Source organism: Notolepis coatsorum, assembly GCF_963971535.1.
Source record: "Notolepis coatsorum genome assembly, chromosome: 2".
Lineage (NCBI taxonomy): Eukaryota > Metazoa > Chordata > Actinopteri > Aulopiformes > Paralepididae > Notolepis > Notolepis coatsorum.
The window spans coordinates 205,499,110-205,526,749 of NC_140166.1; the positions used below are offsets into that span (position 1 = coordinate 205,499,110).

A 27,640-nucleotide genomic window follows, 5' to 3' on the forward strand; every position below is an offset into this window, starting at 1 on the left:
AGGCTGACAAGACATCTGAACTGTGGCACGCTTTGACCAACTCCGGTCTCCCTCAGAGTGTAAAGGAGGGTGGGGTCGTGGGGCCAGTGTAGTTTGGGGGTCTAGGACAAGAGGAGCCCAGCTGAATTGTGGCCGTTCAGTAGGCTCTCTAAACACAGGAAGGATTTCCACAGAGTTTATCTAGCGGCCAGTTGATCCTGGGGAATATCACATAGCCTTTTTTGGACTTAAAAACAGACCCCCTGGTGTTTCTCCCACTTGGACAGGCGTTTTAACAGCGCTCCGCTGCCTGTAACGGGTGAATTCACATCGCAGTATGAGTGATGAGCCCCCATAAAGGGTGAGAAAATAGAAAACGCATGAGTGACCAGAGTGACCAGGTAACCCAGTGTCCTCAGACAAAGGACTGCCTAACAGGAACTACAGGAAGCGCTCAGGAGCTCTGGAAACAAGTCTCTCTGAACAATGTACCATATGAGAAAATGCAATATCCATATCACAAAGACAATATAGGCCTTGTTGAATAATTAGTCAAATACAAATACCCTAATAAGCGAGAGAAAGACTGGCAGATTTGCTTCACTCATAACTGGGAATATTAAGTCCTACCATTACAAAGCAAGTAAAAATGAAGAATTTCAAGAATATTACATGAAACATGAAAAAGGGACACGTAGATTAAAAACTTTACATTAACTCATTGAGCGCCAAAAACTAAACATCTCGTTTCTGAAAGCCAACGCTTGAGCGCCAAAAACGAGATATTGTTTATAATTTTTTTATTATTATGATTCTAAACACTCACGCAGACCTTTGTGAGTCTTCCTGTGGCCTCTGATTAACTTAGAATTGAAATGACGATCGAATCCCGATAGGTGGCAGTATCGCCTACCTTTTGAACTGGGCTAGTTTACTGTAGGGAAGAGGGGGGTTTGCTCACTCACTGCTGGCCAGATTAGCCGCCGCCGGAGTTGAGAGCACTCCAGAGCAATGGCGATCACGAACTATTGGAGATTATGAAGAAGTAGACAAAACGATCACAAATGGATGATAACGTGCGTTTTCACCAGACTACATTGGGCTCAGCACTTCTGGTAAATCATAAAAATACTATAGTCAAAACGGCCGTGGACTCGGAGGTAACCTATTCTGCTCCGTGGTATAGTCGGGCCCGAGCACTCCGAGGCACAACTGCAATGGCGAGCTATTAGACATTATGAAGAATAAGACAAAACGATCACACTTATGGATGATAAAGTGCGTTTTCACCAGACTATGTTGGATTCTAGTATTTTCAAACGGGCTGTTTGTACGTTCCTGGATTTAACGTTACCCTGGCGCTAGGGATGGGTACCTTTCACATTTGAACCGATACCGGTACCGGTACCTGTGAATCGATACCGGTACCCAACGGTACCTTTTTTCTGTACTTTAGTCTCAAGAAATTTTATTTACCTGCCTCAGTCGTAAAAAAAAAATCCAAACTTCAAATAACTACAATTTCGACAGTTTTCGGCTTGTCATTGCTCCGACTGCTTTGTTGTTGAATCAAGTCAAATCCTAGGTAAGCATATAGTGTGCATGTGAACGTTGACATGAAAAGAAAAAAGTAATAAAAAAAAAAAAAAAAAAAAAAAAAAAAAAACGGTTTCTCACTTGATTCGATACTCGGTAGTACCGACGTGTTTCGGTTCGGTACCTCAAAAGTACCGAATTCGGTACCCATCACTACCTGGCGCTGCTAACGGGCACCTAACGTTATATTTATTGATCCCGTTCCGATCCAAGACACTCGGACCAAGAGTGGAGTACCTGCTGACAAGGTACTCTATTATTAGGTACTATTTTACCGAACCCCATCATAAAACATGCTTTTGTAATGATAGCCGTGTCGGAAACCCCCCCCCTTGATGGCTTTGTGAAGAAACATATGGTTGTGTTTACCTTTGACCTGGAAATAATATAGGTTTCAGGCGGCTTCATTACTTAAGGCAACCATCTTGCGCCTAGCACGCCCCCGCGGCAGGTTGCCGCACGCAATCCCCCGTTTTAACATCGACGGTTAGCTCAACTCGTTCGCCAGCTTGCTGTGGAGCCTGCGGTCCAGTTGGTGACAAGTTCCAATCACTTAAAACATTTTTTTTACGTTTTAATTAATTTATCGCCTCTATATAAACGTCTTTCTTTCGCCGGTTAAGTTTAGGCATTCTTTCGGAGTTGGTTATGGTTAAGTTTAGGCATTCTTTCGGAGTTGGTTAAGGTTAGGGTTAAGTTTAGGCATTCTTTCGGAGTTGGTTAAGGTTAGGGTTAAGTTTAGGCATTCTTTCGGAGTTGGTTAAGGTTAGAGTTTGTCGCAGAGCATGGCAATAGAATGCCTGTCTGCAGCCTAAAGTGAAGCTGAAGTGTTGACGCTTTCAGGCGAGCAACCCGCACGATTTGCGCATATGCGCACAAAACACTATATCTCACAATCCAGAAAACCAGCCTGGATTACTGTGAAACGGCGCGACTTTTAGCGTGGGATAGCGCACGAACGAAGGTATGTAGAAATAAACAGTTTTTCCCCTGTTGGAGTATAAATAGTGCCTGTCAAATGAGCCATACTATTGTCTCCATAGCTATAATATAGAATATACGATGGGTCCGCAGTAGGGGTGGGACGATACATCGATCCAGATCGATATATCGATCTATTATCAATTATCAAATAGGATCGATGCAATGTAAAAAGTTCGATTCATATTGCGATTTTGAAAATCCCACTGTGAGCATATCCGCCCGGCTGCAACAACAGTAGCTCAGCGTGTGTGTAGACGTTAGACAGCATTGCTTCAGAGTCCGACTATTTTCAACCCAAAATAAGTGCCTGTTTTTTTCCCCACAAGGGGTCAAATGCATCTAACATGCTTTCCATCCGCCATTCCTTTATGCCCACGTCGCGTTAAATACCGAAATTAACGTTGCGTTAGCGTAAGCTAACTAAGCTAAGCTGATAGAGCGATAGAGAGAACAGCAGAGGTCCACTAGGGACTGGGAAGGAGGGAGGTTACTGCATTCTCGAGATAGCCCCACTACCAGGATCTGGCCGGTACTGCACCTTCTGACTCCCAATATGCCTTTTCCAGCCAAACTACAGCGCTGTGACAGTGAATATGATATTAATATCTAAATAATAACTAAAAACAGTGAATAGATTTTTTTTCATTTAAATGTCTGGAAGAGATCAAAAATAAAAATGTCAAATGATATTTCCATTGCTTTTTTTGTTGTTGATTTAAATGTTACTGATTGTGTTAAATGGGCCTATAATATCGTCTCATATCGATCGCAGGCACCTGAATCGAATCGTATCGTGGCAGACTTTGTGATATCGGAAAATATCGTATTGTTGTCCAAAGAATCGATATCGTATCGTGATGAAACTGGTGATTCCCACCCCTAGTCCGCAGACATCGTGAAAATGGTCAATAACGCTGGTGCCAGGGAGTAAAGATGGAAAAACAGCGTGGCAGTCAATGAGTTAAGAAAAATGTTACACAGAGTATTGCAATATCTGTTACAATGCCTACAATGGGAGATATTTAGATTACGCAATCGTCCGAGCAGAGGACATGTTCCATTACACGTCTATTCGGCACGGAACCGACCTCAAGATGATGAGACGGAGAAGAGCGTGTCGGAAGAAAACCACTTCAAAGTGATCGCATGTTCCTCCCAAGCTGTTACACATCGTTATTCAACCCGAGTACCAACAAACAGTGCACCAGTCAAAATAAAGCTGATCAAAAGATATCAGCACTTATACACCAGCTCCTCCTCAAGACACGGTACAACTTATGAAACTAACCGGCCAACTTCCATTCATTGTGCTAAGCTAGGCTAACATGTAGCCAGATAGCCTTCTACTGAACACACCGAGAGGAAACTGGTATCCATCTTTTTGTCTCTCTCTGGAGAAGACGGTATGCTAATGTCCCACAATATTGGCGTGTTCCTTTAAGACAAACGTCAAATCCCACCATATTTTCAATTATGCTGACTTATAACCATTTGCTTCCTGGCAGCTGGTCGGGTGTCACATTTCCCAGACCTTAATTTTTGACTGGATTCGAACATTCTGGCCGGTATTCAAATGCAGATAGGGGCCAAGCAATACTGATGACTGGCAACTGTGCCATATCGCTATACAGGTTAACAGGTATTTGTCACATCACAATATGTGAAATGATGGTGGTTCCACAACTTGATAAATGGCTAGGCAGCCTTTGTGTATTAGGATTGAACAATAGTCCGATAAATTACAGTCTGGTGGCCATTATTCTGCAAGGGACAGACGCCTGCATGTGCGTGTAATACACAGCTGAATAATCAAATACATTTTTCATACTTCTCCAGACCTGTGTTGGAACTCTTGAAAAGAAAACACAGGACCGTCGTGTCTTCGTAAAGCAAGGCTAAAGGCGGCTGTGTGGCAGCACTGTTTACCACGTTTGAGAAAGACTAGCCCAGTCTATAAATCTAAGATCAGGAGAGAAGACATCTATGACAGTTTTGATTTGTTTGTTTTGGATGTTTTAGCAGAGGCATGAGTGGTGGGAGGGGGGTTGGAGGGGGTATATATGCTGCATAAACCACCAATAATACCCACTCAAGGACACGCTCCAAACACATTTGGGGAAACATCCCTGTGCTATGAGAGGAATGCAGCCTTTGTATATTCATATAGGGGAAGATTAATAAGTGGTAGATTGGCTGAGACTCTGACAAAGTGGAGCTGGAGGCTCTGTGTAGAGAGGGCCCTCTAGTGAGTTGTAACTCTGTCTGGATCTTACCTGAACATGATGAAGCCAATGGACTCGACCGCAGCCCTTCTCACGTCGTCGTTCACGTCGCTCACCTTTAGGAGAAAAGAAAACTATTCAGCTAAACAAGGTTCACAAACACTCATCAAATCTTTAAACCAAGCAATCATATGGCAACATTCTTGTTGCTCACTATCTCACCATCTGTCAACTTGAGCACACTGCCACCTGCAGGATACCAAGATGAATCACAATCCTAAATATAGCAGCAAGAAGCCTATACAAGAGTGCATCTGAGTTATATTGATGTTGAAAAAAACTCAAAACAAATCAGACTCTGTGGGTGATTCATTTAAATGGTCATATCTCCAGCCATTTTTGTAACTGATCTGCAAACTTGTGTCATTGCAACAGACATGACTGAATAACTCCTGTATTGGAAACCAAGTCATGTTTTGATGTTCAGGTGGTGATGCATGTATTTTGCACCATTTCCACAAATTTGGTTTGGTCACCACACCCATGTTTTTCAACCGATTCATGCATGACTGTGCCCGAATCCGTGCTCCTGCTTTGTTTAGCCTTTTCCACTGAGTGCCAGCTGACCCGTGGGAACAGCACCTACCTGTGCTACATTAGGCCTCGCTCTGGGGTAGATACCATCATGCTATCCGTGCAGCAATTCCATACCGCAGTTGATGGAACCCTTTGCCCCGTGCTCATGGTAAGGTCAGTGGCAACACTTTACAGTCCACCTAATATTGTGAAACTGTTTAGCCTACACACAATACATCAATATTGTATTGGTATTAGGGCTGGGCGATATGGCCTAAATATATCACGATATTTTCTGACCTTTCGGCGATACACGATACGCATCACGATGTTTTTCTTTTTTCCCCCAAACAATTCATTATGAGGCTTACCAAGACAGTATTTGAGTTTGCAAGATAACATTAAAGACAAAATAAAATACCCATGCATTTAGCATTTTTATATTTTATATTAGATTTAGATTATTAGATTATTAGATTATATATTGCATATATTTAGCAATGAGATATTATATGATTTAGATATGAAATATGATGAATTGAAAATGGGGGACCCTGATGTAAACAAGACGAAAGTCTTTCTCTGGTCTGCATCCTCCAGTCCACTGTTGTTGTATTGAGCTGTACTGTATTGTACCCATGCTGCAATCTGTTAATAACGTTTTCATTCATTCAGACGGCAAACAGAATCATTTTGATTGACAGTCGAGTCTGCCAATTACGTCACACCGCTTGCACCCGCCCTGCTGTTCTTAGCACCAATCGGCAAGCGGGTATTAATTTTTTACTTCCGCCATTGGAGAGCTCAATGACAACAACAATGGTAGCGGTAGCTCCCCGCGGCCGACGTTTAGCTTTTAGCTCCGCAGGATGACTAAACGACTGGAGGCATAATGATTTTACTGCAACGGATGTTATAATAAAAGCCTTTCCATACATGTCTGATTGAAAACTTTATTAACAGACCGCAGAATGGGCACAACTGAGTCAGCACGGGCTGAGATATGAACGACTAATGCTTGCTATATCTAGGTCGACCTCGTGTAACTATATAACGTTAATGCCACAAAACTAATGCCTTTGTTATCATAAGTAGTAACTTTGATGCAGTAGTGTGTGTGTGGGGCGGCGCTGTTCAAACGTTTCAACGTGTGGACCAGATTGACGCGACATAATCCTCTTGGGCAAAACATCACGATATCCACGATACGTTTAAAAAGTGTATCGTTAATGAACTGTACCCGATATTTATATAATATCGTCATATCGCCCAGCCCTAATTGGTATCACCAAGGAAATGCTTTGAAACCCATTAAAAAAGTTGATCAATCTAGTGATCTATGCATGAAAATGGTACAGTTTTCAGCTAATCTTAGTTACAACAAGTTTGTATGAAAGAGTATTGCATTTAGGGATGCACCGATCACACTTTTTCAGTCCTGATTTTTCTTCCAAAAAAGTTAAAAAATATTAAAATATATTTTGTTTTTAAGAATTGTAAAGGATCACAAGTCTGTTTTTGATTTGTTGTAAACAAAGACAGAAAATAAACTTCATTCATTCAATTAATAAACTGTATGCCTCACTGTCACTGTGTGGAAGAGACTGGGATCATTCTTTTGTAGGGATGGGAATCGAAAACCGGTTCCCGTTGGGAGCCGGTTCCTAATTGTCCGATTCCTGGAATCGCATGCCTCCGTGACTATCGATTCCTCTTATCGCTGCCAGGTTTTTCCTACAGTTGCGCATAACGTTAGCTATAGCATGCAGCCATAGAGCAGACTATATGATTCCTTAAGGGCTCGAAATTGCCTGGGTTTTGGTCATATGCTCCCGAAATGCTCCCACTGTTTGGCTGTTTCTATGTGCAGTGAAAACTACTCCAATGTTTTAGAACCTAGTCATTGATTTAATTCAGGGTAACCTAAGATTAGCCGTGGAGCTAACGCTAGCTAACCAAGCTGATACAGACACACCAATCACGCCACAGAGAGAGATAACAGCTGACTGGGCTCAGGTAGGGTGGGGGCGAGCGGGGACTCCGGGGAGGGAGCCGTGTGAGTGTGTGTGTGTGTGTGTGTGTGCGCTGGTCTTCTGAAAGAACAGATGACAGAGGAGTCAGGAATAACGACCTGTTCAATGCAACTACAGTTCAATAGATTCAATTAGTTTAAGATATTGAACTGTAGTTGCATTCAACAGGTCGTTATTCAGAACCTCACATTTTTAAGTGTATAGTTATTTATTTATTTTTTACAGTTTTTGTATTTTTCTGATATGGGGGCTCAACAATAAATGACAATCAGAAATGTCAAGTTGCATGTTGATATTCTAACCAGCTTAGTTCTGTTGCATTTCCAATTTATTTATTTAAATAATAAATTTATCAGGGATCGATAAGGGAATCGATAAAGAATCGGATCGATAAGCAGAATCGATAATGAAATCGTATCGATAAAATCTGATCAATTCCCACCCCTATTCTTTTGTGCAAGGCAATCAGGCTTGACTTCAAACATTACTTTCCTAACTTAGTGAAACTAAATGTAACAAATTAACACAGATATAAATGTACTGAATGGTTATTTCTTATTTTTTTTTTTTTTTATTTTTTTTTTTAGAAATCATATATACCGGTATATATATATTTTGCCGGTACCCGATCCAGCTATTTTACTGATATCGGCGGCCGATACCAATATCGGATCGGTGCATCCCAAGTAATGTTATTTCCAATGTCTCTTTCTCACTCTCTCTTTCCAATGATTCTGACAACATTTTAGACAAGAAATATATATGCAATTGCTGGATCTTAATTCATATTTGATCTGTGACTGAAAGGAAAGATAAATATTTTCAACTCGAGTGAATGCCTTTCACGCTGCTGCGTCTGTTCTAGGGCTGACCTTCGAAGCTTTTTTTGGCAATCGAAGCTTCGGGGCCAAGCTTCGATTTTAATTTAATTTATATAAAAAAAAAATAAAAAAATTATCTTATGTTGTGGGACTTGTACAGCACTTTGGTAAACTGTTGTTTTTAAATGTGCTCTATAAATAAAGTGGATTGGATTAATGAATTAAGTAGCCCCTTTCGTGACTGTGACGCAGCCAACAAGGTTTCACTCGGCTGTGTGATTTAATTCAAGGTGGTGTCTACTCACATTTCTGTTTACTTGTTGCCAGATGCCTGTTTTTTTATTCCAGCTGAGAGGTAGGAGTTGGAAAACATAACTGTTCCATAGCCTGAAGTCTTATCTAGTACAGGTCCAAAGTTGATAACAATCCCACAGAAAGTTTGAGTTTTACAAAAGATTTTTGTAATGTGTGTACCGGCGTTAATTCGGCATAATTATCCAAAATGGCCATCCGCTTCCATTGATTCGGAGGCTCTAGTCAAAACAAAGGACTTCCCTGGCTTCTTCTAATCCTTTCTCATTGCAATCAGGCTCAGCCCCCGCATGGGATAGCGCTCGCTCCAAAATTTCATTGGCTACAAAGGTGGTCAATCATTTTCGCCATCAGCTGTGACTGGTCCGCCAGCAAGCGGAGTAAGTTGTAAGCCCTGGAAAAGAGGGCTCCCTCTATCGCCTCAGCTCCTCTTACCTACACGAGTGTGTTGTGTACTGGAACACAGGCACCACAGTAAGGTACAGTAGAGGCTATCCGTACTGCACCTACTGGTCAGTGGAAATGTGCCATATGTGCCCTAAGGCAGTTATTAAGCGGACAGAATTTACCCTTGGAATTAATGAGACTATGAGGGAATAATGTGAAATTAAAATGGCTGCATTTTATAATTAATCAGCCAACTTCTGGTGTCATTGTAACTAACAGACAAGAGATTACTGAACCATTTCTGTATTGAAAGCAAAGTCATGCTAGCAACTTTTGATCTACAAACATTCTTTGTTCACAGCACCCATGTTTTTCAACTGATTCAGCTGGTTGGACAATATCCCAGAAGGATATGCTGCAAGATTGGTTCAAATAGAAAAAACTCTTTTAAGATAATTCTAAATTGCGGAAAATCCAATACAAGTTAAGTTAAGTTGAATTAAGTCTTCTGCATTTGACCCATTCTAACTATATTTAGGAGCGGTGGATGTGGACCAACTCCAGTTGTAATGCCAGTACCTTGGTCAAGAGACCAACTCCAGTTGTAATGCCAATACCTTGGTCAAGAGACCAACTCCAGTTGTAATGCCAGTACCTTAGTCAAGGGACCAACTCCAGTTGTAATGCCAGTACCTTGGTCAAGAGACCAACTCCAGTTGTAATGCCAGTACCTTGGTCAAGAGACCAACTCCAGTTGTAATGCCAGTACCTTGGTCAAGAGACCAACTCCAGTTGTAATGCCAGTACCTTGGTCAAGAGACCAACTCCAGTTGTAATGCCAGTACTTTGGTCAAGAGACTAACTCCAGTTGTAATGCCAGTACCTTGGTCAAGGGACCAACTCCAGTTGTAATGCCAGTACATTGGTCAAGAGACCAACTCCAGTTGTAATGTCAGTACCTTGGTCAAGAGACCAACTCCAGTTGTAATGCCAGTACCTTGGTCAAGGGACCAACTCCAGTTGTAATGCCAGTACCTTGGTCAAGGGACCAACTCCAGTTGTAATGCCAGTACCTTGGTCAAGGGACCAACTCCAGTTGTAATGCCAGTACCTTGGTCAAGGGACCAACTCCAGTTGTAATGCCAGTACATTGGTCAAGGTAGGGCTGGGCGATATGGAAAAAAATCATATCGCGATAACGATATGATAATTTTATTTTATTTCTCGATATCGATAATTATCGAATTGTTATAAGTATAATTTTTTTTTTTTTTTTTTTTTTTTTTAACAACAGATGTATGTTTATTTTGCAGCAATTCTTTGTCATTGCCGCCATCTTTAGTGTTACATCCCCTCACACTCCAGTTCTCAGGCTGCAGCTGGTTTAAAAGCTAAAGTAAACCGGCTTCTCTGCTGGCTGTGGCTCCAGAGGAGTTGAACAGTTCTGGCTCTGCTAGTTTATTTTCGATCTTTTGGCGCTTTTTAGGTGGACAAACCACCGCACATGTGCACTGTGACTCGTGACTGGAGTCTAGTTCTGCTAGCACACATAGCCTACTGTGTACAGACGGTTTCAAAATGTATTTTAAATTAGAAAGAAAGCCAAATAAATGGACAAGAGAAAAATAAATCTGAATTTGGTCAGTATTGTCATTTGGACAAGCAAAGCCATTACTTTAAGTTGCAGGCAAGAAAGACAAGTCTGTCCACTGTCTCTGGTTTTAAAACTGCCCTGTTGCAGGTTAAAAAAAAAAAAAAAAAAAAAAGATTTTTCGATTTTTTATTTATTTCGATATTCGATATCGATTATTAAAGGGGAACTATCTTATAAATGGCCTTTTTGAGTGTTTAGCATTGTTTCCTAGCTATGTGAACTTATATTAATATGATCTATGTCTCAAAATTCTCATATTGGCGCATTCTTCCAATTCTCCTCTCACAATATTCACCCTCACTGAACTGAGTCGTTTGAAAATGTGCCTATATGTGATGTCATATAGTCACTGCTGCATGTTAATGTTCAGGCGAAGACGACGCTCCGCAGTGGTTTAGGAGCCGCCCTGCAGCCCAGGCTCAAAACAGCTCGAAATCTTGAGGTAGAAAAATGCTGTTTTTGAGGACTTGATTAGAAATACAAAACAATGAATAAAAAAAATATATATATTACAGAGGTGTTCCATAGACTCACAGGAATTGTGTAAAAGTGCCCAAATAGTGAAATAAATAGTAAAATAGTTCCCCTTTAAAATATATCGCGATATTTATCGTTATCGTTATATCGCCCAGCCCTAGGTCAAGGGTAAACTTTATAGGTCCTTACATTAAGGCAAAGTTGTTCACCATGAGGAAATACATACATGTAGCAGGTTTCACATCTCTACTGCATATGGTTCATGAGATACGGCCGTTTGAATCTCAATGCCTGTTAGCACCCCCATGAGGATCGTTCCACTTCATTGTGTCACCTAACCTTTGCTGGTCTATCAGCATTATGCCGAATATGCATAAAAAGTGACACATGCGTCAAGGTACATGTGGCGGAAGCTGAATAATAACAAAACCAAACGCTTTTATCCAAAGTGACTTACAAGTTCTGTACGACAAGTCAGCAGGAAGGGTAATTCTTTCAGCTGAGTAACAATGTTCATCAAACAATATAGTGGGGCAGCTTAGATCGAATTTTCAACAGAATTGTGCATTTTGTGATAAAAGCACCTAATTTGGTACACATGGCACACAAATAGAACCAGAGATATGCCATTTTACATATTGAATGTCACCAATGCATTGTTGAAAAAACTAAGTTCCCAGTACATTTTGAGACATTCAATATGTAAAATGGCATCTCTCTGGTTCTATTTGGACTAGAATAATAATATTTTTATCTCTGGAAAGGTAACATTCTCCTGTCTTTCCATAATGGCTGATGTGAAATTTAGGGGGGGGGGTGTTGATGTTGATGCCTGGCATGGCCAGTAGGGGCCGAATTTGCAGTGGCCCAATATCCAGATATCTTTTAAATATATTAAGCTACATATGTACCAAGTTTGATGCTTTTTATCACAAAGTGCACAATTCTTCAGTTAAGCTGCCCGACTAATAGGGTTTAGGTTTGCGATAAAAGACTACACTTAACCTCAAAAGCATAATTGCAAGTTATTGCCATTTTATATATCCAAGATTCTAAACACCATATAAGTACACTGACTCAGCAAGTGATGGAGTGTTGTGAGGCAGGACTGCTGGGAAACACTCACCGCGACGTGCAGCAGGCGGCGGATGGCCTTGTTGTTCCCGGAGCCGCAGTAGGCCATGCCGACCGTGTACATTCCAGAGCGCCGCAGAATGGGGTCCTGAGGAAGACAAGTGAGGGAGAGCAGAGCCGTTAGTAGGAGGTTCAGGTCACTAGGTAGTCGCACGGTAAGGTTCAATAACAGTTTCTTCCCCAAGGCCATACAACTGCTCAACTCCAACTCCTCCTAAATTTACCCCCTGCTGTTATGTTTCTTCTGGTCTAGGTTACATTGAACTGACATCTATAGTTTTTCGTACTGTACTGTTTCTGTCATGTATTTGTTCTAGGTGGTGTTTTCTGTACTGTACTGTTCCATGTGTCTTTTTATGTTTTTGTAGTGTATTGTCGCAGCTACCACCTGCACCGTGCTTGAATTCCACCGGCCTGGCCGTGTGGCAATAAAAGGAACTTGAACTTGTCTGCACACAGGGAGCCGTTAGCACTGCAGTCTGTACACAGAGAGAGCCGTTAGCACTGCAGTCTGTACACAGAGAGAGCCGTTAGCACTGCAGTCTGCACACAGAGAGCCGTTAGCACTGCAGTCTGTACACAGAGAGCCGTTAGCACTGCAGTCTGTACACAGAGAGCCGTTAGCACTGCAGTCTGTACACAGAGAGCCGTTAGCACTGCAGTCTGCACACAGAGAGCCGTTAGCACTGCAGTCTGTACACAGAGAGCCGTTAGCACTGCAGTCTGTACACAGAGCCGTTAGCACTGCAGTCTGTACACAGAGAGCCGTTAGCACTGCAGTCTGTACACAGAGAGCCGTTAGCACTGCAGTCTGTACACAGAGAGCCGTTAGCACTGCAGTCTGTACACAGAGCCGTTAGCACTGCAGTCTGTACACAGAGAGCCGTTAGCACTGCAGTCTGTACACAGAGAGCCGTTAGCACTGCAGTCTGCACACAGAGCCGTTAGCACTGCAGTCTGTACACACAGAGCCGTTAGCACTGCAGTCTGCACACAGAGAGCCGTTAGCACTGCAGTCTGTACACAGAGAGCCGTTAGCACTGCAGTCTGCACACACAGAGCCGTTAGCACTGCAGTCTGTACACAGAGAGCCGTTAGCACTGCAGTCTGCACACAGAGAGAGCCGTTAGCACTGCAGTCTGTACACAGAGAGCCGTTAGCACTGCAGTCTGTACACAGAGAGCCGTTAGCACTGCAGTCTGTACACAGAGAGCCGTTAGCACTGCAGTCTGTACACAGAGAGCCGTTAGCACTGCAGTCTGTACACAGAGAGCCGTTAGCACTGCAGTCTGTACACAGAGAGAGCCGTTAGCACTGCAGTCTGTACACAGAGAGCCGTTTGCACTGCAGTCTGTACACAGAGAGCCGTTAGCACTGCAGTCTGCACACAGAGCCGTTAGCACTGCAGTCTGCACACAGAGCCGTTAGCACTGCAGTCTGTACACAGAGAGAGCCGTTAGCACTGCAGTCTGTACACACAGAGCCGTTAGCACTGCAGTCTGTACACAGAGAGCCGTTAGCACTGCAGTCTGCACACAGAGCCGTTAGCACTGCAGTCTGTACACAGAGAGCCGTTAGCACTGCAGTCTGCACACAGAGCCGTTAGCACTGCAGTCTGTACACAGAGAGCCGTTAGCACTGCAGTCTGCACACAGAGCCGTTAGCACTGCAGTCTGTACACAGAGAGAGCCGTTAGCACTGCAGTCTGCACACACAGAGCCGTTAGCACTGCAGTCTGTACACACAGAGCCGTTAGCACTGCAGTCTGCACACAGAGCCGTTAGCACTGCAGTCTGTACACAGAGAGAGCCGTTAGCACTGCAGTCTGTACACACAGAGCCGTTAGCACTGCAGTCTGCACACACAGAGCCGTTAGCACTGCAGTCTGCACACAGAGCCGTTAGCACTGCAGTCTGTACACAGAGAGAGCCGTTAGCACTGCAGTCTGCACACAGAGAGAGCCGTTAGCACTGCAGTCTGTACACACAGAGCCGTTAGCACTGCAGTCTGCACACAGAGAGCCGTTAGCACTGCAGTCTGCACACAGAGCCGTTAGCACTGCAGTCTGTACACACAGAGCCGTTAGCACTGCAGTCTGCACACAGAGCCGTTAGCACTGCAGTCTGCACACAGGGAGCCGTTAGCACTGCAGTCTGCACACAGAGAGCCGTTAGCACTGCAGTCAGAGCCATTAGCACTGCAGTCTGTACACAGAGCCGTTAGCACTGCAGTCTGTACACAGAGCCGTTAGCACTGCAGTCAGAGCCGTTAGCACCGCAGTCTGCACACACGCCTGATCAACAACACAGTAATTTACACAGAGGATTTTTCAGCATCTAGGATTCTTGGCACAGAGTACAGAGGGGAAAAAGGATAAAATCTCGACAAGGAGTACACACGCAGCCTGAGAACGCATGAATATATACTGGCATTGACACATGGCACTTTAGAATGAATTTAGAGAATACGACTAGCTGACGAGGTAAACACTAGGGATGGAGTGGTTCCTGTTCGGTAGGGTTGGGCATGCAACATAAAACAATTGTTGTAGGAACTGTTTGGGAGAGAGGTAGGGAGGGGTTTTAGGTTGTGTGTTATTTCAACTTTCTTTTAATTCTTAAAAGAAAATTCTTAAAATTCTTTTTATTAGGATGTGAACATTTCAAAGCTTAATATATCAAAACGTGGCACTGAAGAGGAGGTCTATTTGTATGAAAAACACATTTAAATGTCTGGAAAAGTTTAAAAAATTTATTATATTTTCGTTTCCTTTTTTGAGTTGATATAAATGTTACCGATTGTATTAAATGGGCATATGATAGTCTCATATCGATCGCAGGCACCTGAATCGAATCGTATCGTAGCAGACTTTGTGATATCTGCAAATATCGTATCGTTGTCCAAAGAATCTATATTGTATCGTCTTGTGATGAAACTGGTGATTCCCACCCCTATAGCCTACTAGTTATGTCTCCTGTTGTATTGGTTGGCCCTCTTGTGGACATAATGCGCAACAACAGATATTCGAATGGTTTTTTTTTAGAAGGAATATTCATTCATTTTTGGCCAATTTTGACAGCTCTAGTAAACACTGAACTAAAAGAGACACGTCTCTATCCCTCTGATGACATTCTGCCCCACCTTGTCTCTGCAGAGGCTCTCAATGAGGGCGTCGGCCTCCTCCATGCGTCCGTACATGACGAGGGCGATGCCCACCGCCAGGCCGCGCAGGATCTTCTCGTGCTGCGTCTCCTGGGCGTAGCCCACCATGTCCTCGATGGCCTGGGCCGACTTAGAGCCCAGCATGACCAGGCCCAGAGCCAGGCCAGCCGCCTCACCTGGGAGGAAGGACAACATCAAGAGTCAAGGTTTATTCATCACATACACACACAAGACATATAGTGAAATGAAGGTGGCCATGCCCACTTCGATTGTGCAAAAAAATACAAATAATAGAATAAAATAGACATGATAAAAGTACTAGGATAAAATACAATGCTAAGCTTACAAATTAAAAGGTAATGAGTCCTATGTACACTACTATACAATATACAGTTATACTATGTCACTACGCTATACTAACTATACTATACAAAAACATCCAGTTATGTTTTTCTTTCCTTTAAAGTGACCTTTTCTTATGTGTTTAAAGTGACCTGTGGTGTGTTTGTGTGTGAGAGAGTGCAGAATGTGTGGTGTGTGTGTTCATGTGTGCGGAGAGATCTGTGTTCAATGTTCTGATGGCCTGGGGGAAGAAGCTGAGTGGGTTAGGGCATCGGCGTATTTAGACCACTATCAGTAGGGCACTTTTTTTTTTTTTTTTTTTTTTAAACAAATGTTTTTTCTTTTCCCTTTTTTAACATGATCAAATGATCATTTAACATGATCAAATAATTATTATAATATTTTTTACTTCGCTTTGAAATATTAGTGAAATATTTTGCACTGCATTTATCTTGTTGAAATCCTCCAACAGGCTCTTTTTTGTAAGTTGACTGGTTTGCACACCAATAATACAGTGCAATAATAGAATAGTAGAATAGATAGTAAAATTATGCAATAGAATGGCCAGAGTAAAATAGTGCTACAGTACAATCAACAGCGGGGTGTATTAGAAGGCTATGGTGAAGAGGTACGTTTTTAGCCTTTTTTTTTTTTTTTTTTTATTATTGCAAAACAAAAATTATTAAAAGTCAGTACTCAACACATAATGCATATTGAAACTTTCAGTCAAGGTGGTTAAAATACATGTAAGTACAGAAACAAGATAAAACAAAAATAGTCTATAATAACATTTTAACCGTATACAGTGTATATCCAGCGAAATTACAATTATATAAATGTTAGTATAGAATATACCCCTAATACCTATTTTCTAAAACCCTACACACATATGCTCCAGCTCGAACCCCCCCCTCCCGGACCCCCTCTTGGATAGTACCTCCATTATCCCTCACTCCTACCAGACACTACCATTATAAGCTAGCTTTTATTCTCTCCACCACTTCTACCCACAATGACATTTTGGATTCATTGAGACCCAGAATTCTTGCTGTTGATATTTCTTGATATATCACATCGAGATATGTAAGAAACCAAACTTTCCGGCACATTTTTTCCGGTTGAAACCAGCGTGATGCGATCAGCTTTTTAGCTACTGTGATACCCGATAAAACCAATCTCTTTAGCTGTGGATTCACTGCAAACTCAAAAACATCATTCAATAGTAATACCGAGGGGTGTACAGGTATATTCCAAGACACGAGTTTTGATAATTGTTGGGACACATCTTTCCAGAATGCCTTAACTGGTGGGCAGTCCCAATACATGTGCATAAATGTTCCTTCTTCCCCATTTGTACATTGGGAGCATTTGGAGTCACAGTCTTATAGGAGTCAAGTATGTCCTGTGAATATAGTTCAGATTGATTTGTTGATGATCCGGGTTCCTTGATGAAAGTCGGACATTTGCCCAGGCTCCTTGCCAATCAAAGTCATTTTCCAGGTCTGGTATATCCCTCCTCCAAACAGTGTCTAGTTGAAGGGTTTCATACGAGGACGTTAGTAATTGATAATAAAAACCTGATACAAAACCTCCCAATGTTTCTCTTTCATAGAAAAATTTGTGGTATCTGTGGTGTTCAATTGGTATGAGTAATGGAACACCGTGAGATCTCAGACATAGTCGTAACTGTATGTAAAAAAGCCATGTGGACTCGGTGAGGTTAAACTTTGTGCATATTTCGCCATAACTACATAAGCCCTGGTTATTAAAAATATCCCCTAATGAGTGTATGCCTTGCTCTTCCCATATAGGGAATCTTATAGGGCGTTTTCCCATTAAGAGTGCATTGTTATTGAATATGGGAGTGTGATTATGCCATTTTTGGGGGTTAGGATATTTCTTTTGTGTTTCCCGCCATGTTCTGATTGCATGGGTAATTATGGGGCCAAATTCCCGCTCACAATGCTTGATTGAAAGTTTAGTGTGTGCTATGTCTTTCAGTCTCTGTGGGGCTACTATGTTTTCTTCTAATTCTCTCCAAGATACCAAAGCCTGGGGATCAAACCATATTTTCAATGGTCTTAATGTGAAAGCCTTAAAATATTGTAAAAAATCTGGAACTGCCATGCCACCGTCTGCTTTATTTCTCTGTGCGGTGGATCTTTTTATGCGAGGTGGTTTGTTATTCCAAATAAATTTGTATGTGGAGGATTGTAATCTTTTCCAGTAGCCCTCTGGAGGAGGTAACGGTAGCATTGAGCTGATGAAATTGATTCTTGGTAATACATCCATCTTAATTATTGATACCCTTGCCTGTACTGAGTTTTTAAGTTTTGCCCACCTGTCCAGGTCGTCTTTGATTTTGTTCTGTATTTTTGTGTAATTGTGCTTCACCATTTGTCTTATGGTGGGAAATATTTCCACACCCAAGCATCTAAAATGTTTAACCATGGGTATCGAACCTGGGAGGGTTGTGTCTTTTTTTGCACGGATGTTAAGAGGAAGGAAAGCCGACTTCGGCCAATTTATTTTAAATCCCGATAAATCACCAAAGTTCTCTATCAACTTGAGTAGATGCGGCAATGTGGTGTTGGGGTTTTGCATGAACAATATTACGTCGTCCGCATATAAACTAATTTTATGTTGTGTGCCCTTGATTACGATTGGTTCTATGTGTTGGGATTGTCTTATAAATTGTGCTAAAGGCTCTAATGATAGATCGAATAGTCCGGGACTAAGAGGGCAACCCTGTCTGGCTGAGCGTGATACCGGAAAGATTTCGGAGATGAATGTGCCTGTTGTAATCATGGCCGATGGGTCCTTGTAAAGTACTTTAATCATATCAATGAATCCTTTTCCTAACCCCATCCTTTCTAATACTGCCCATAGAAACGACCATTCCAGCCTGTCAAATGCTTTCATAGCATCCAGGGATAGCATCGCCTTAGGTGTGGTGTCCTCTTTGTCTGCATCTAGTACGTGCAGTATTCGCCTTATGTTATCATTGACCAGGCGACCTTTTATGAAGCCAGTTTGGTCCGGATGAACTAAAGACGTCATATGCTTTTGCAATCTGATGGCTAATATCTTAGAGTACAGTTTGACATCGGTTCCGAGGAGGCTTAAAGGACGGTAACTACCGCACTCAGTGGGGTCTTTGTCTTTTTTGAGAAGGACTGAAATGAGTGCGATATTGTGGTGTTTATGGAAGCTCCCCTCCTTGACTGAGTATAAGATCATATTTAGTAATAAGGGTCCAAATATGTCCCAGCAAGAAAGGTACATTTCTGATGGGATACCGTCTTTTCCCGGAGCCTTACCGTTTTTCATTCCGGATATGGCCTTCTCGAGTTCTTCTAATGTGATCGGTGCTTCTAACTGTTTAGCGTCGTCCTCCGAAAGTTTAGGGAGAGTAATTTGATTAAGATATGTGTCTAATTTGTTTTGATCAAAGGTCGTTTCTGAATTATACAAGTCGGAGTAGAATTCTTTGAATGTATCGTTTATTATTTTGGGGTCTGTTACAAGTACTTGTTGTTTTCTAATGGCAGTTATATCTGCAAATTTTGCATTAATTCTTAATCGCATGGCTAATAGGTGACTAGGTTTAGAACCTTGGAAATACTGCTGTTGTCTTGTGCTGCGTATTTGCATTTCCGATTTTTGTCTGTATATTGCTTTGATCTCTGTCTTTAGAATGTTAACTTGGTTTTCTAGTCTAGTAGAGTTGTTGTATTTTAAAGAATTAAAAAGCGTTGAGTAAAGCGTTTCCATTTCAGACAGTTTTGTGCATTGATTTTTGCGCAATATGGAGGAAAATCTATCCGTGAAATCCTTGATCATACCCTTTACCGACATCCATAATATTCTGGGGTCTTGCTCCGCGTTTGCATTATCCCGTAGGAATACTGTGAGAGCTTCTTTAATTTGTGTAATGAATTCCTTGTTGTTAAGCAGCATAGTATTAAAACGCCATCTTGGGGCCCAGGAAGATAGTGTACCAAATGTTGCTTTCAGGATTAAGTAACAGTGATCTGATAGCGCATTGGGTATCATTTCCACTTCATATTTATCAAATATTCTCGGGGATGCAAAGACGTAATCAATTCTGGATAATGTGTTGTGTCTCGCCGAACGACAGGAGTACTTACGGGTCATGGGATTAAGTGAACGCCATAAATCAATTACCCCTGTAGACTTTGACCAATCTTTTAATGCTTTAGATGAATTTTTTTGTTCGCTGGAAAAGGCAAGGTAAGATTTGTCCATCCTTGGATTCCAAATGGCATTAAAATCCGCACCTATTATATATGAGTACTCGGGATGGTTTAACATTTCTCCGGTTAGTGAAGTGAAGAAACCCACTTCGTACAAATTTGGGGCATATACCGCTGCCAACGCAATTTTCCTGTTATTATGTACAATCCTAGCTATAGTTATACGCCCCTCAGCATCCGACCATACCCCTTTCAATTCGATATTTAATTTACGTCTGACGACTATGGCTACACCTCTAGTTCTCGTACCAAAAGAAGAGTGACTAATATTATGGTATATGTTATCCGCTAACGTATTTATGTCTTCCTCTAAAATGTGCGTTTCGCTTAATAGAGCCACGTCCACATGTTCTTTTTTCATCAGTGTGAGCACGCTTTTGCGTTTGTGTTGTTTGTTTATCCCACCGGTGTTCCATACCATTATATTCAAACTAGCCATAATCTATGCATGTTTTTGTGTAGTTTTTGGTAATGCTTCTGGAGTGCGAAGCTACAATAGATGTACATCCAATTAATGAGGTCCCGTTGAGAGCCGAGCTTAAAAACATATATATATACAAATAAAAATCCCCTATTTTCCCCTCGCCCAGAGAGTCGTACAGGCATGTGTTCCAAAAACACATCCTCCGCGAATGACTCTCTCCCTTAGTCCACCGGATTGCCCAAACTGAGCATTGTAATCCTAATCTTCCTATGCTAATTGCCATAGGATCTAACATTTTCATTCTATTGCAATAGAATGTCGCTTTTGGTCTTGCACCTTCCCTTACTGTAATGAAATATTGTGATAAATGACAAAAAATAAAAATAAAAAAAGAGAATAAACTTTCATCGACATATTCATTTGAACCCTCTACTAACATGTAGGAAAGTCAGGAAAAAGGAAAAGATTGTAGAGAAATATTGACACCTTAATGTGAAGAACAATGGAAAAGAACAATGTAAGTTAAAAGATAGATAAAAAATAGAATAATGATAAGAAAAAAAAAAAAAAAAAAAAGAAAGATATAGATAAGGAATGAGAGATAGAATAATAATCAACGTGGAGAAGCCACTAGAACCGAATTAACTGATTGGATAAAATAGAAAATCAGAGCCTTTTAGAGCTTCAATGTGCCAGTCACTTCATCAGTGGAGTGATTACTTAAATTGTTAGAATAACCTTGTAGTGTTCATACGTTTAGGTGTGGTTGATTTTTAAAGTATTATTAAGGACTGATTGAACTTCATTCAATTGATTATCTGCTATGTATATACACACCGGATGTTTAATGTTAGAGTTGTAGGCCTTCGTTGTCATGGTGCATTATATTCTAGAAGGTTGTAGAATATACTAGTGCAATAGACTGTTGTTATGTTCCAGAATGATCTAAGAGACCCAGGGCATTCGAGCGATAAACCCAGAATATTCCAGATTGATCTTTTTGCAATGATATGTATTTGTCTCCCCAGAGACCAGAGTCTGAAATTATAATGTATTACGGATCGTATTATACACAGTACGCATTGTTATAGACGGCCTGCATATCGTCTGCTACCTTGATGAACACAATAAAGTCATTCCAATACTGATATACACTGAGAAAGAGGCTTATCTGTTTTCAGGCATTGTCGTCCTGCCTTGGGGTATCTGCTCCATGTCGATTCAAATAATCCTCAGCATCTTTAGGTGTGTATAAACCAAACCTGTGGCCGTCACTGCCCACGATCGTTAACAGCGCCGGGTATGATAGCCTTGGCTTGTGACCAGATTTGAAAAACTTTTGCATCACCTCCTTGTATGGTAGCCGTCGAGCGATGGCGTCTTTGCTCAGATCTTCGTAGATAAATATTGATTTATCACCATATTTCAGATTCCCACGTTGGATGCGAGCAAATTTGATGATGTCATCCCTTATTGAAGTCTTCCGCAGAGTAACAATGATGACTCTTGGCCCGATGTTTCTTTGCCCCCGAGGACCGATTCTGTAAACTTGGTCCACTTCCGGCACTGTGTTTGGAGGGTTGTTACCCAAAATCGCTGATAGCACTGTTGGAAAGTTGGCGTCTTCGCAATTTACTGCTTCATCAAGCCCTACAATGCGGATGTTATTTCGCCTGTGGTAGCGTTGGGAATCTAGTAGCCTCTCCGTCGCTTCGTTTTTAACCTCTTGTATTTCCCTCCGGCATGCTTCTTTCACACTTTCTATCTCTTTTGCCATCTCTGTCATGCCACCTTCGTTCGCTTTGACGTGTAATATCTGTCACCGTATTCTCCACTGACGTGATTCGCTCGGACTGTGCATCGATCGCTTTCTTGACTTCTTCTAATTTATCATCTACGCGATCGAATTTAGCATCGACGTGTGCTTTGAGCTCCTCGATGTTTGTGATCTGTTCTTTCATCAGGTTAGTCTGTTCTTTCATCAGGTTAGTCAGTGTGTTGAAATCGGGTGGAGTGGTAGTACTGCTTGTTTCAGTTGGTGATTTAGGAACAGTGACGGTGACGCTGGACTTGTTTGCTATTATTATCTTATCCAGATCAGCTGCTCTATCTTTCACGGAGCTTGTTCCTGTCTCTCCTGTTATGTTGACATCTATTGACTCTTCGTCGGGGACCATGGTCGATGGTCCCGGTATATTTTCCTCTTCATTCTCCTCTTCGGGGCTTGTCGCCAGCTGCTCAGTACCCGCGTCGGTTAGAACGCGTCTTCTTTTTTTTGTTTCGTTCTGCGCCGCTGAAGTTACCGTATCTTGTTTCTTTACCGGCTTTCTATCCTTACCCATGTTGTCTTTTGATATAGTTAGTAGAAGGTCTTATCAATACATACGATGTGGTCTATTCTCTTTTGGTATTGTCCAAATAATGTTTTTAAACGAAATTAACGTTGGTGGGAGCGGAGCAATTGCCAAATGCGTGCACTACATATTGTGCTAAACCGGAAAAATCGTTTTTAGCTTATTTCTGAAAATATTAAGAGATCTAGCTTCCCTAATGTCCATAGGTAGTGTGTTCCATAACTTTGGTGCATAGTTAGCAAAGGCTGGATCCCTGATTTTCTTTAGACTGTGGCTTGGAACCTTCAATATACCAGTAGTAGATGATCGCAATGTTTATACTTTGTATATAAGGAGGAGGACCTTGAAATCAATTCTAAATGTTACCAGAAGCCAGTGTAGGTTACTTACTTGTAACTTCGGGTTTGATCCAAGGAGTAAGTTGCCCCATATTGCTCTGTAACATTTCTCTTTTTGTTATAGGACCGACTAGTAGGATTTCAGTTTTGCCCTCATTTAATTTTAGGAAGTTGTTCGTCATCCATTTGTTTATTGCTAAGAGACAGGCGGAAATGGAGTTTATAGCTGTGTGATCATTTGGTTCAGCAGAGATGTACAATTGTGTGTCATCTGCGTAACTATGGAAACATACATTGTGCTTTCTAATGATGTCTCCTCAATGTTCAATGCAATGTTCAATGCAAGTAAAGCACTTTAAACTTTAAGTATGACTAAATGCTTTCTTGACTATATATATAGTAACTGTTCCAAAATGCATAGATTTCTATGTATTTTAGGGGTTTGGGTGGCTAGCTCTTTTTAATATAAATGTCAGATTGTTTTATTTATTTCATAGATTTCTATGCATTTCAGGAGTTTGGGGGGCTGGCTCCCCAAAATAATTAAATAACATAACCCTAACCTAACCCTAAAACCGAAATAAAGTTAAAAAAAAATAGTTACAAAATCCACCCATTTTCGCCCACAAACGGGCCAAAACCGGCCAAATTTTTTGGTGCCCTTCTGTGCCCTACTGAAGTGCTGGGTCTAGATACGCCCCTGGGTTAGGGTTCAGTAGGGTTTAGGGGTCAGTAGGGTTCGATGCTGCGTTTCGCCTGGAATCGTTTCATGGCAGTGGGCGGGAGGTCATTTAAAAAAAAATTATTATCATTTGGTGAAACATTAATAAACATTAAATGGACAGACAATTACGGTAGAATTAAATAAAATGGAATATAAACAAACAAAATAAATAAATAAAATAGAGCACAATATAATGTAATAGAATTATAAAATCAAATGGGCCAGGGCTATACAATTGTGCATGGTGTGATCAAGTATATGTATACACTAATTAGAATAAAAATAACAATACAGTGGGATGGAATATTTAGCAGGGCTGTGCAATTGAATGTGCAAAAAGAATGAACAGCGAAGAATGAACAAATATGAAGAGTTTTGATTGTATATACAAATATATAGTCAGTCCAGGTTATATAGTGCAGGTTGTAGCATTAAAATGGTTCATATTTGGATACTTGACTATGAATAACAATCCTCATTCCTGCGGGCGGCTAAGTGGGCAAGGTGCTCGCCACTAACGCAGGAGATGCTGGGTTCGAGCCCAGCTCTCGGCATTGCTACCGGCTTGGCTGGTCGTTCATACTAACACAATTGGCAGTGTTAGGGGTGGGAAAGCCGGTGGGTGGGGATTGGACGTTGTGGACAGCGACTCCTACAGGTCGGTTGGTGCGCCTGTACAGCAGAATCAGGAAGTATCGGGGGCAGCGTGAGCCTCCCACACGTTACTCCTCGCCACAGAGATTGCGCTGTTCAGGTGAAAAGATGAGACAGCTGCCTCCTCGTGTACCGGAGGGGACACGTGATGCAAGGCTTGGTCCTCATTGCAGCCGACCAGTGGGAGGCATAGTCTAGCAACGTTCGAGACAGGGGAGGGTAGAATTGAAGGGAGAATTGGCGAGGCGAAATTGGGATAAAAAAATAAATAAGGAGAAAAAGTGGATAAAAAAATCCTGATTCCTGAGCCTATTTTATTCAAAAGGAAGATATTGATTTAAATATGTATATAGCCTATATATAAAAAGAAAAATAAATGTAATCGTATCTCCTGTGCTGGCACAAGCACTACCATAGCGTGGAGTGGAGAGATAAAACACAATACATATAATAATTAATGGAAATCTCTCTGGTTGGTAGTTTCTTTTTCTTTTTTTTTCTAAAGCTAAAAAGGATGAGGATACTCATTAAACATTTTGAAATATTCAATTGCAAATATAATCAAATAGTCATTAGTGACAGCCCTAGTTATATGCAGGTATAGTCAAACAAATGTTATTCCAACACTGCTGACTGAATGTAGAGGAATGTACACTTTAAATTTAACATGTCAAGCCGCAAACACAGCAATGCTCCTAGCAGTTTCCCGGCCCACATACCCGTCACCGCATCGTCCTGGTAGAGGTTGGACTTGAGCAGGTCATAAACATCCTGTCTGGCTGTGCCCAGGGCGGCCAATCCCAGTCCAAGTCCGCCACCGTGACGTACAATCTGTGACACGGAAAGGGAGAGAATCGACTGCCATTATATATGCGATAATGCGAAACAGAGTTAAACTCAAACGAGATTACTTACAGTAAACGTTGAAAGTGCCATTACAGACTCTTTACAAAAACCCAAAAGTAGAGGCTTTGACGATAGCTAAGACGTAGATTCAGCCATGAACCGGCATTCAATTCTAAATAGATCTGGTAGCGGCTCACATCGTTGCTGGCATTCTTGAGCTGGCTGAGCAGGTAGTCGATGATGTCCCCACCGTGGTTGGCGTGGATCAGTCCCAGGGCGTACAGGCCGCCTCCCTCCTGGTAGGCGGAGCCAGGGGAAGTGTCTTTGGGCAGGTAGGTGGCCATTAATTGGAGTGCCTCTTTCTCGTGGCCCTAAGAAACCGAGCAAAGCGTTTTAATTCAATGTTAACAAACCGGGATCATCTCAGGCACAATCCTTGAGTAAAATGTCTGAGGTTTCGCATAACGATTTGTACCGGTGAGATTTACCTTGTGAATGACACCGAGACTCGCTGTCGCTGTGAATTTGGCCCAGTTGGTGGCTCTCGCTAACCACTCTAAGTTCTCTCTGTAGTAAAGCAGAAAGACATGTCTAAATGGTAGAGGCTACAGCAAGTACACTCAAGTTCTCTCTGTAGTAAAGCAGAAAGACATGTCTAAATGGTAGAGGCTACAGCAAGTACACTCAAGTTCTCTCTGTAGTAAAGCAGAAAGACATCAGTCTAAATGGTAGAGGCTACAGCAAGTACACTAAAGTTCTCTCTGTAGTAAAGCAGAAAGACTTATCAGTCTAAATGCCAATGGTAGAGGGTACAGCAAGTACACTCAGGTTCTCTGTAGTAAAGCAGAAAGACATCAGTCTACATGGTAGAGGCTACAGCAAGTACACTCAAGTTATCTCTGTAATAAAGCAGAAAGACATCACTCTAAATGGTAGAGGCTATAGCAAGTACACTCAAGTTATCTCTGTAGTAAAGCAGAAAGACATCACTCTAAATGGTAGAGGCTACAGCAAGTACACTCAAGTTATCTCTGTAGTAAAGCAGAAATACATCAGTCTAAATGGTAGAGGCTAAAGCAAGTACACTCAAGTTCTCTGTAGTAAAGCAGAAAGACATCAGTCTAAATGGTAGAGGCTAAAGCAAGTACACTCAAGTCAGGGATTAAAGCAAAAAAAATTCTCCTGACTGAACTTTTTTTCTGGCCAAGTCATATTCTTATTTTAACCTCCACTGTATTTTTATTTTTTTTTAATAGCGTTAGCGTTTTAAGGGAGCCTACTTGTAGAGCCTACTGTCCTGACTGTGACTATAGACCCTACTGTTGTGGTTGTTGTGCCAGACAGGGAGGCTGTGTGCTGGAGAGCGTGAATGCAAGTCTTGTGGCTAGCTTCTGATTGATGGCGAGATAGCACCCTTTTCCCATTACTTTGAACCATGAACTAAACGGCTTGTTATCATACAAACAAGGGACTAAACACGTTTCACAATTATGGTACAACAACAATGGACAGTCTCCTCCCCACCGTTTGCATATCTTTTTTACCACCCACCCACCCACCCCCTCCTAATGTACAGTCTCCTCCTCATCATATGTATATATTTACTGTTAGGATCTCTGGGTAACAGTACTGTATATTTGCATATCGTATATGTGACAAATGTAACAGTACTATTACTATATACCTGTAAGACATGCATGTCATAAATGTCATAAATGTCATGATGTCATGTATGTTGTGTATGTCATAAGTGTCACTATGAATTGAAAATGGGGGACCCTGATGATGTAAACAAGACAAACGCCTTTCTCTGGCCTGCATCCCCTTAACAATTGTGTGTATTGCTACTGGATTTACAAGATCCAGAGTGAATGAATGAATGAAAACTTTATTTAATACACGAGACCCTCTTCTTGGGACCAAGTAAGGTTGTCAATAATCCAATGTACAGTTACAACCCCCCCATCCCACCTCCAATGTACAGTTTCTTCGTCAAATGTATATACTCTTTTTAGACTATTTTTGTATCACAAACAATAGGCTACTGTATTTGTAAATCTGGTATGTCATAAATGTATAGATGTAGCAGTATTGTCTATCTGTATGTCATGTGTGTCATATATGTTATGATGAATTGAAAATGGGGGACCCTGATGTAAACAAGACGAAAGTCTCTCTCTGGTCTGCATCCCCTTAACAATTGTGTGTATTGAGCTGTACTGTATTGTACCCATTCTGCAATCTGTTAATAACAATCAATCAATATTTAACAGATAGCAGAATGGGTACAATACAGTACAGCTCAATACACACAATTATTAAGGGGATGCAGACCAGAGAAAGA

At 41.5% G+C, this 27,640-nt stretch overlaps 1 protein-coding gene across 1 annotated transcript in view; it reads right to left on the reverse strand.

Annotated features, from left to right (window-relative positions):
* Window positions 1–27,640, reverse strand: part of psmd1 (proteasome 26S subunit, non-ATPase 1) — a 122,200-nt gene that overhangs the window by 74,755 nt on the left and 19,805 nt on the right. Inside the window, exons 11-16 of the mRNA XM_084307803.1 lie at window positions 25,785–25,863; window positions 25,494–25,667; window positions 25,170–25,281; window positions 15,317–15,513; window positions 12,168–12,263; window positions 4,833–4,897 (exon numbers count right to left, since the gene is read on the reverse strand). Of these exons, the coding sequence (XP_084163929.1) occupies window positions 4,833–4,897; window positions 12,168–12,263; window positions 15,317–15,513; window positions 25,170–25,281; window positions 25,494–25,667; window positions 25,785–25,863 (723 nt within the window). The remainder of the gene's footprint in view (window positions 1–4,832; window positions 4,898–12,167; window positions 12,264–15,316; window positions 15,514–25,169; window positions 25,282–25,493; window positions 25,668–25,784; window positions 25,864–27,640) is intronic.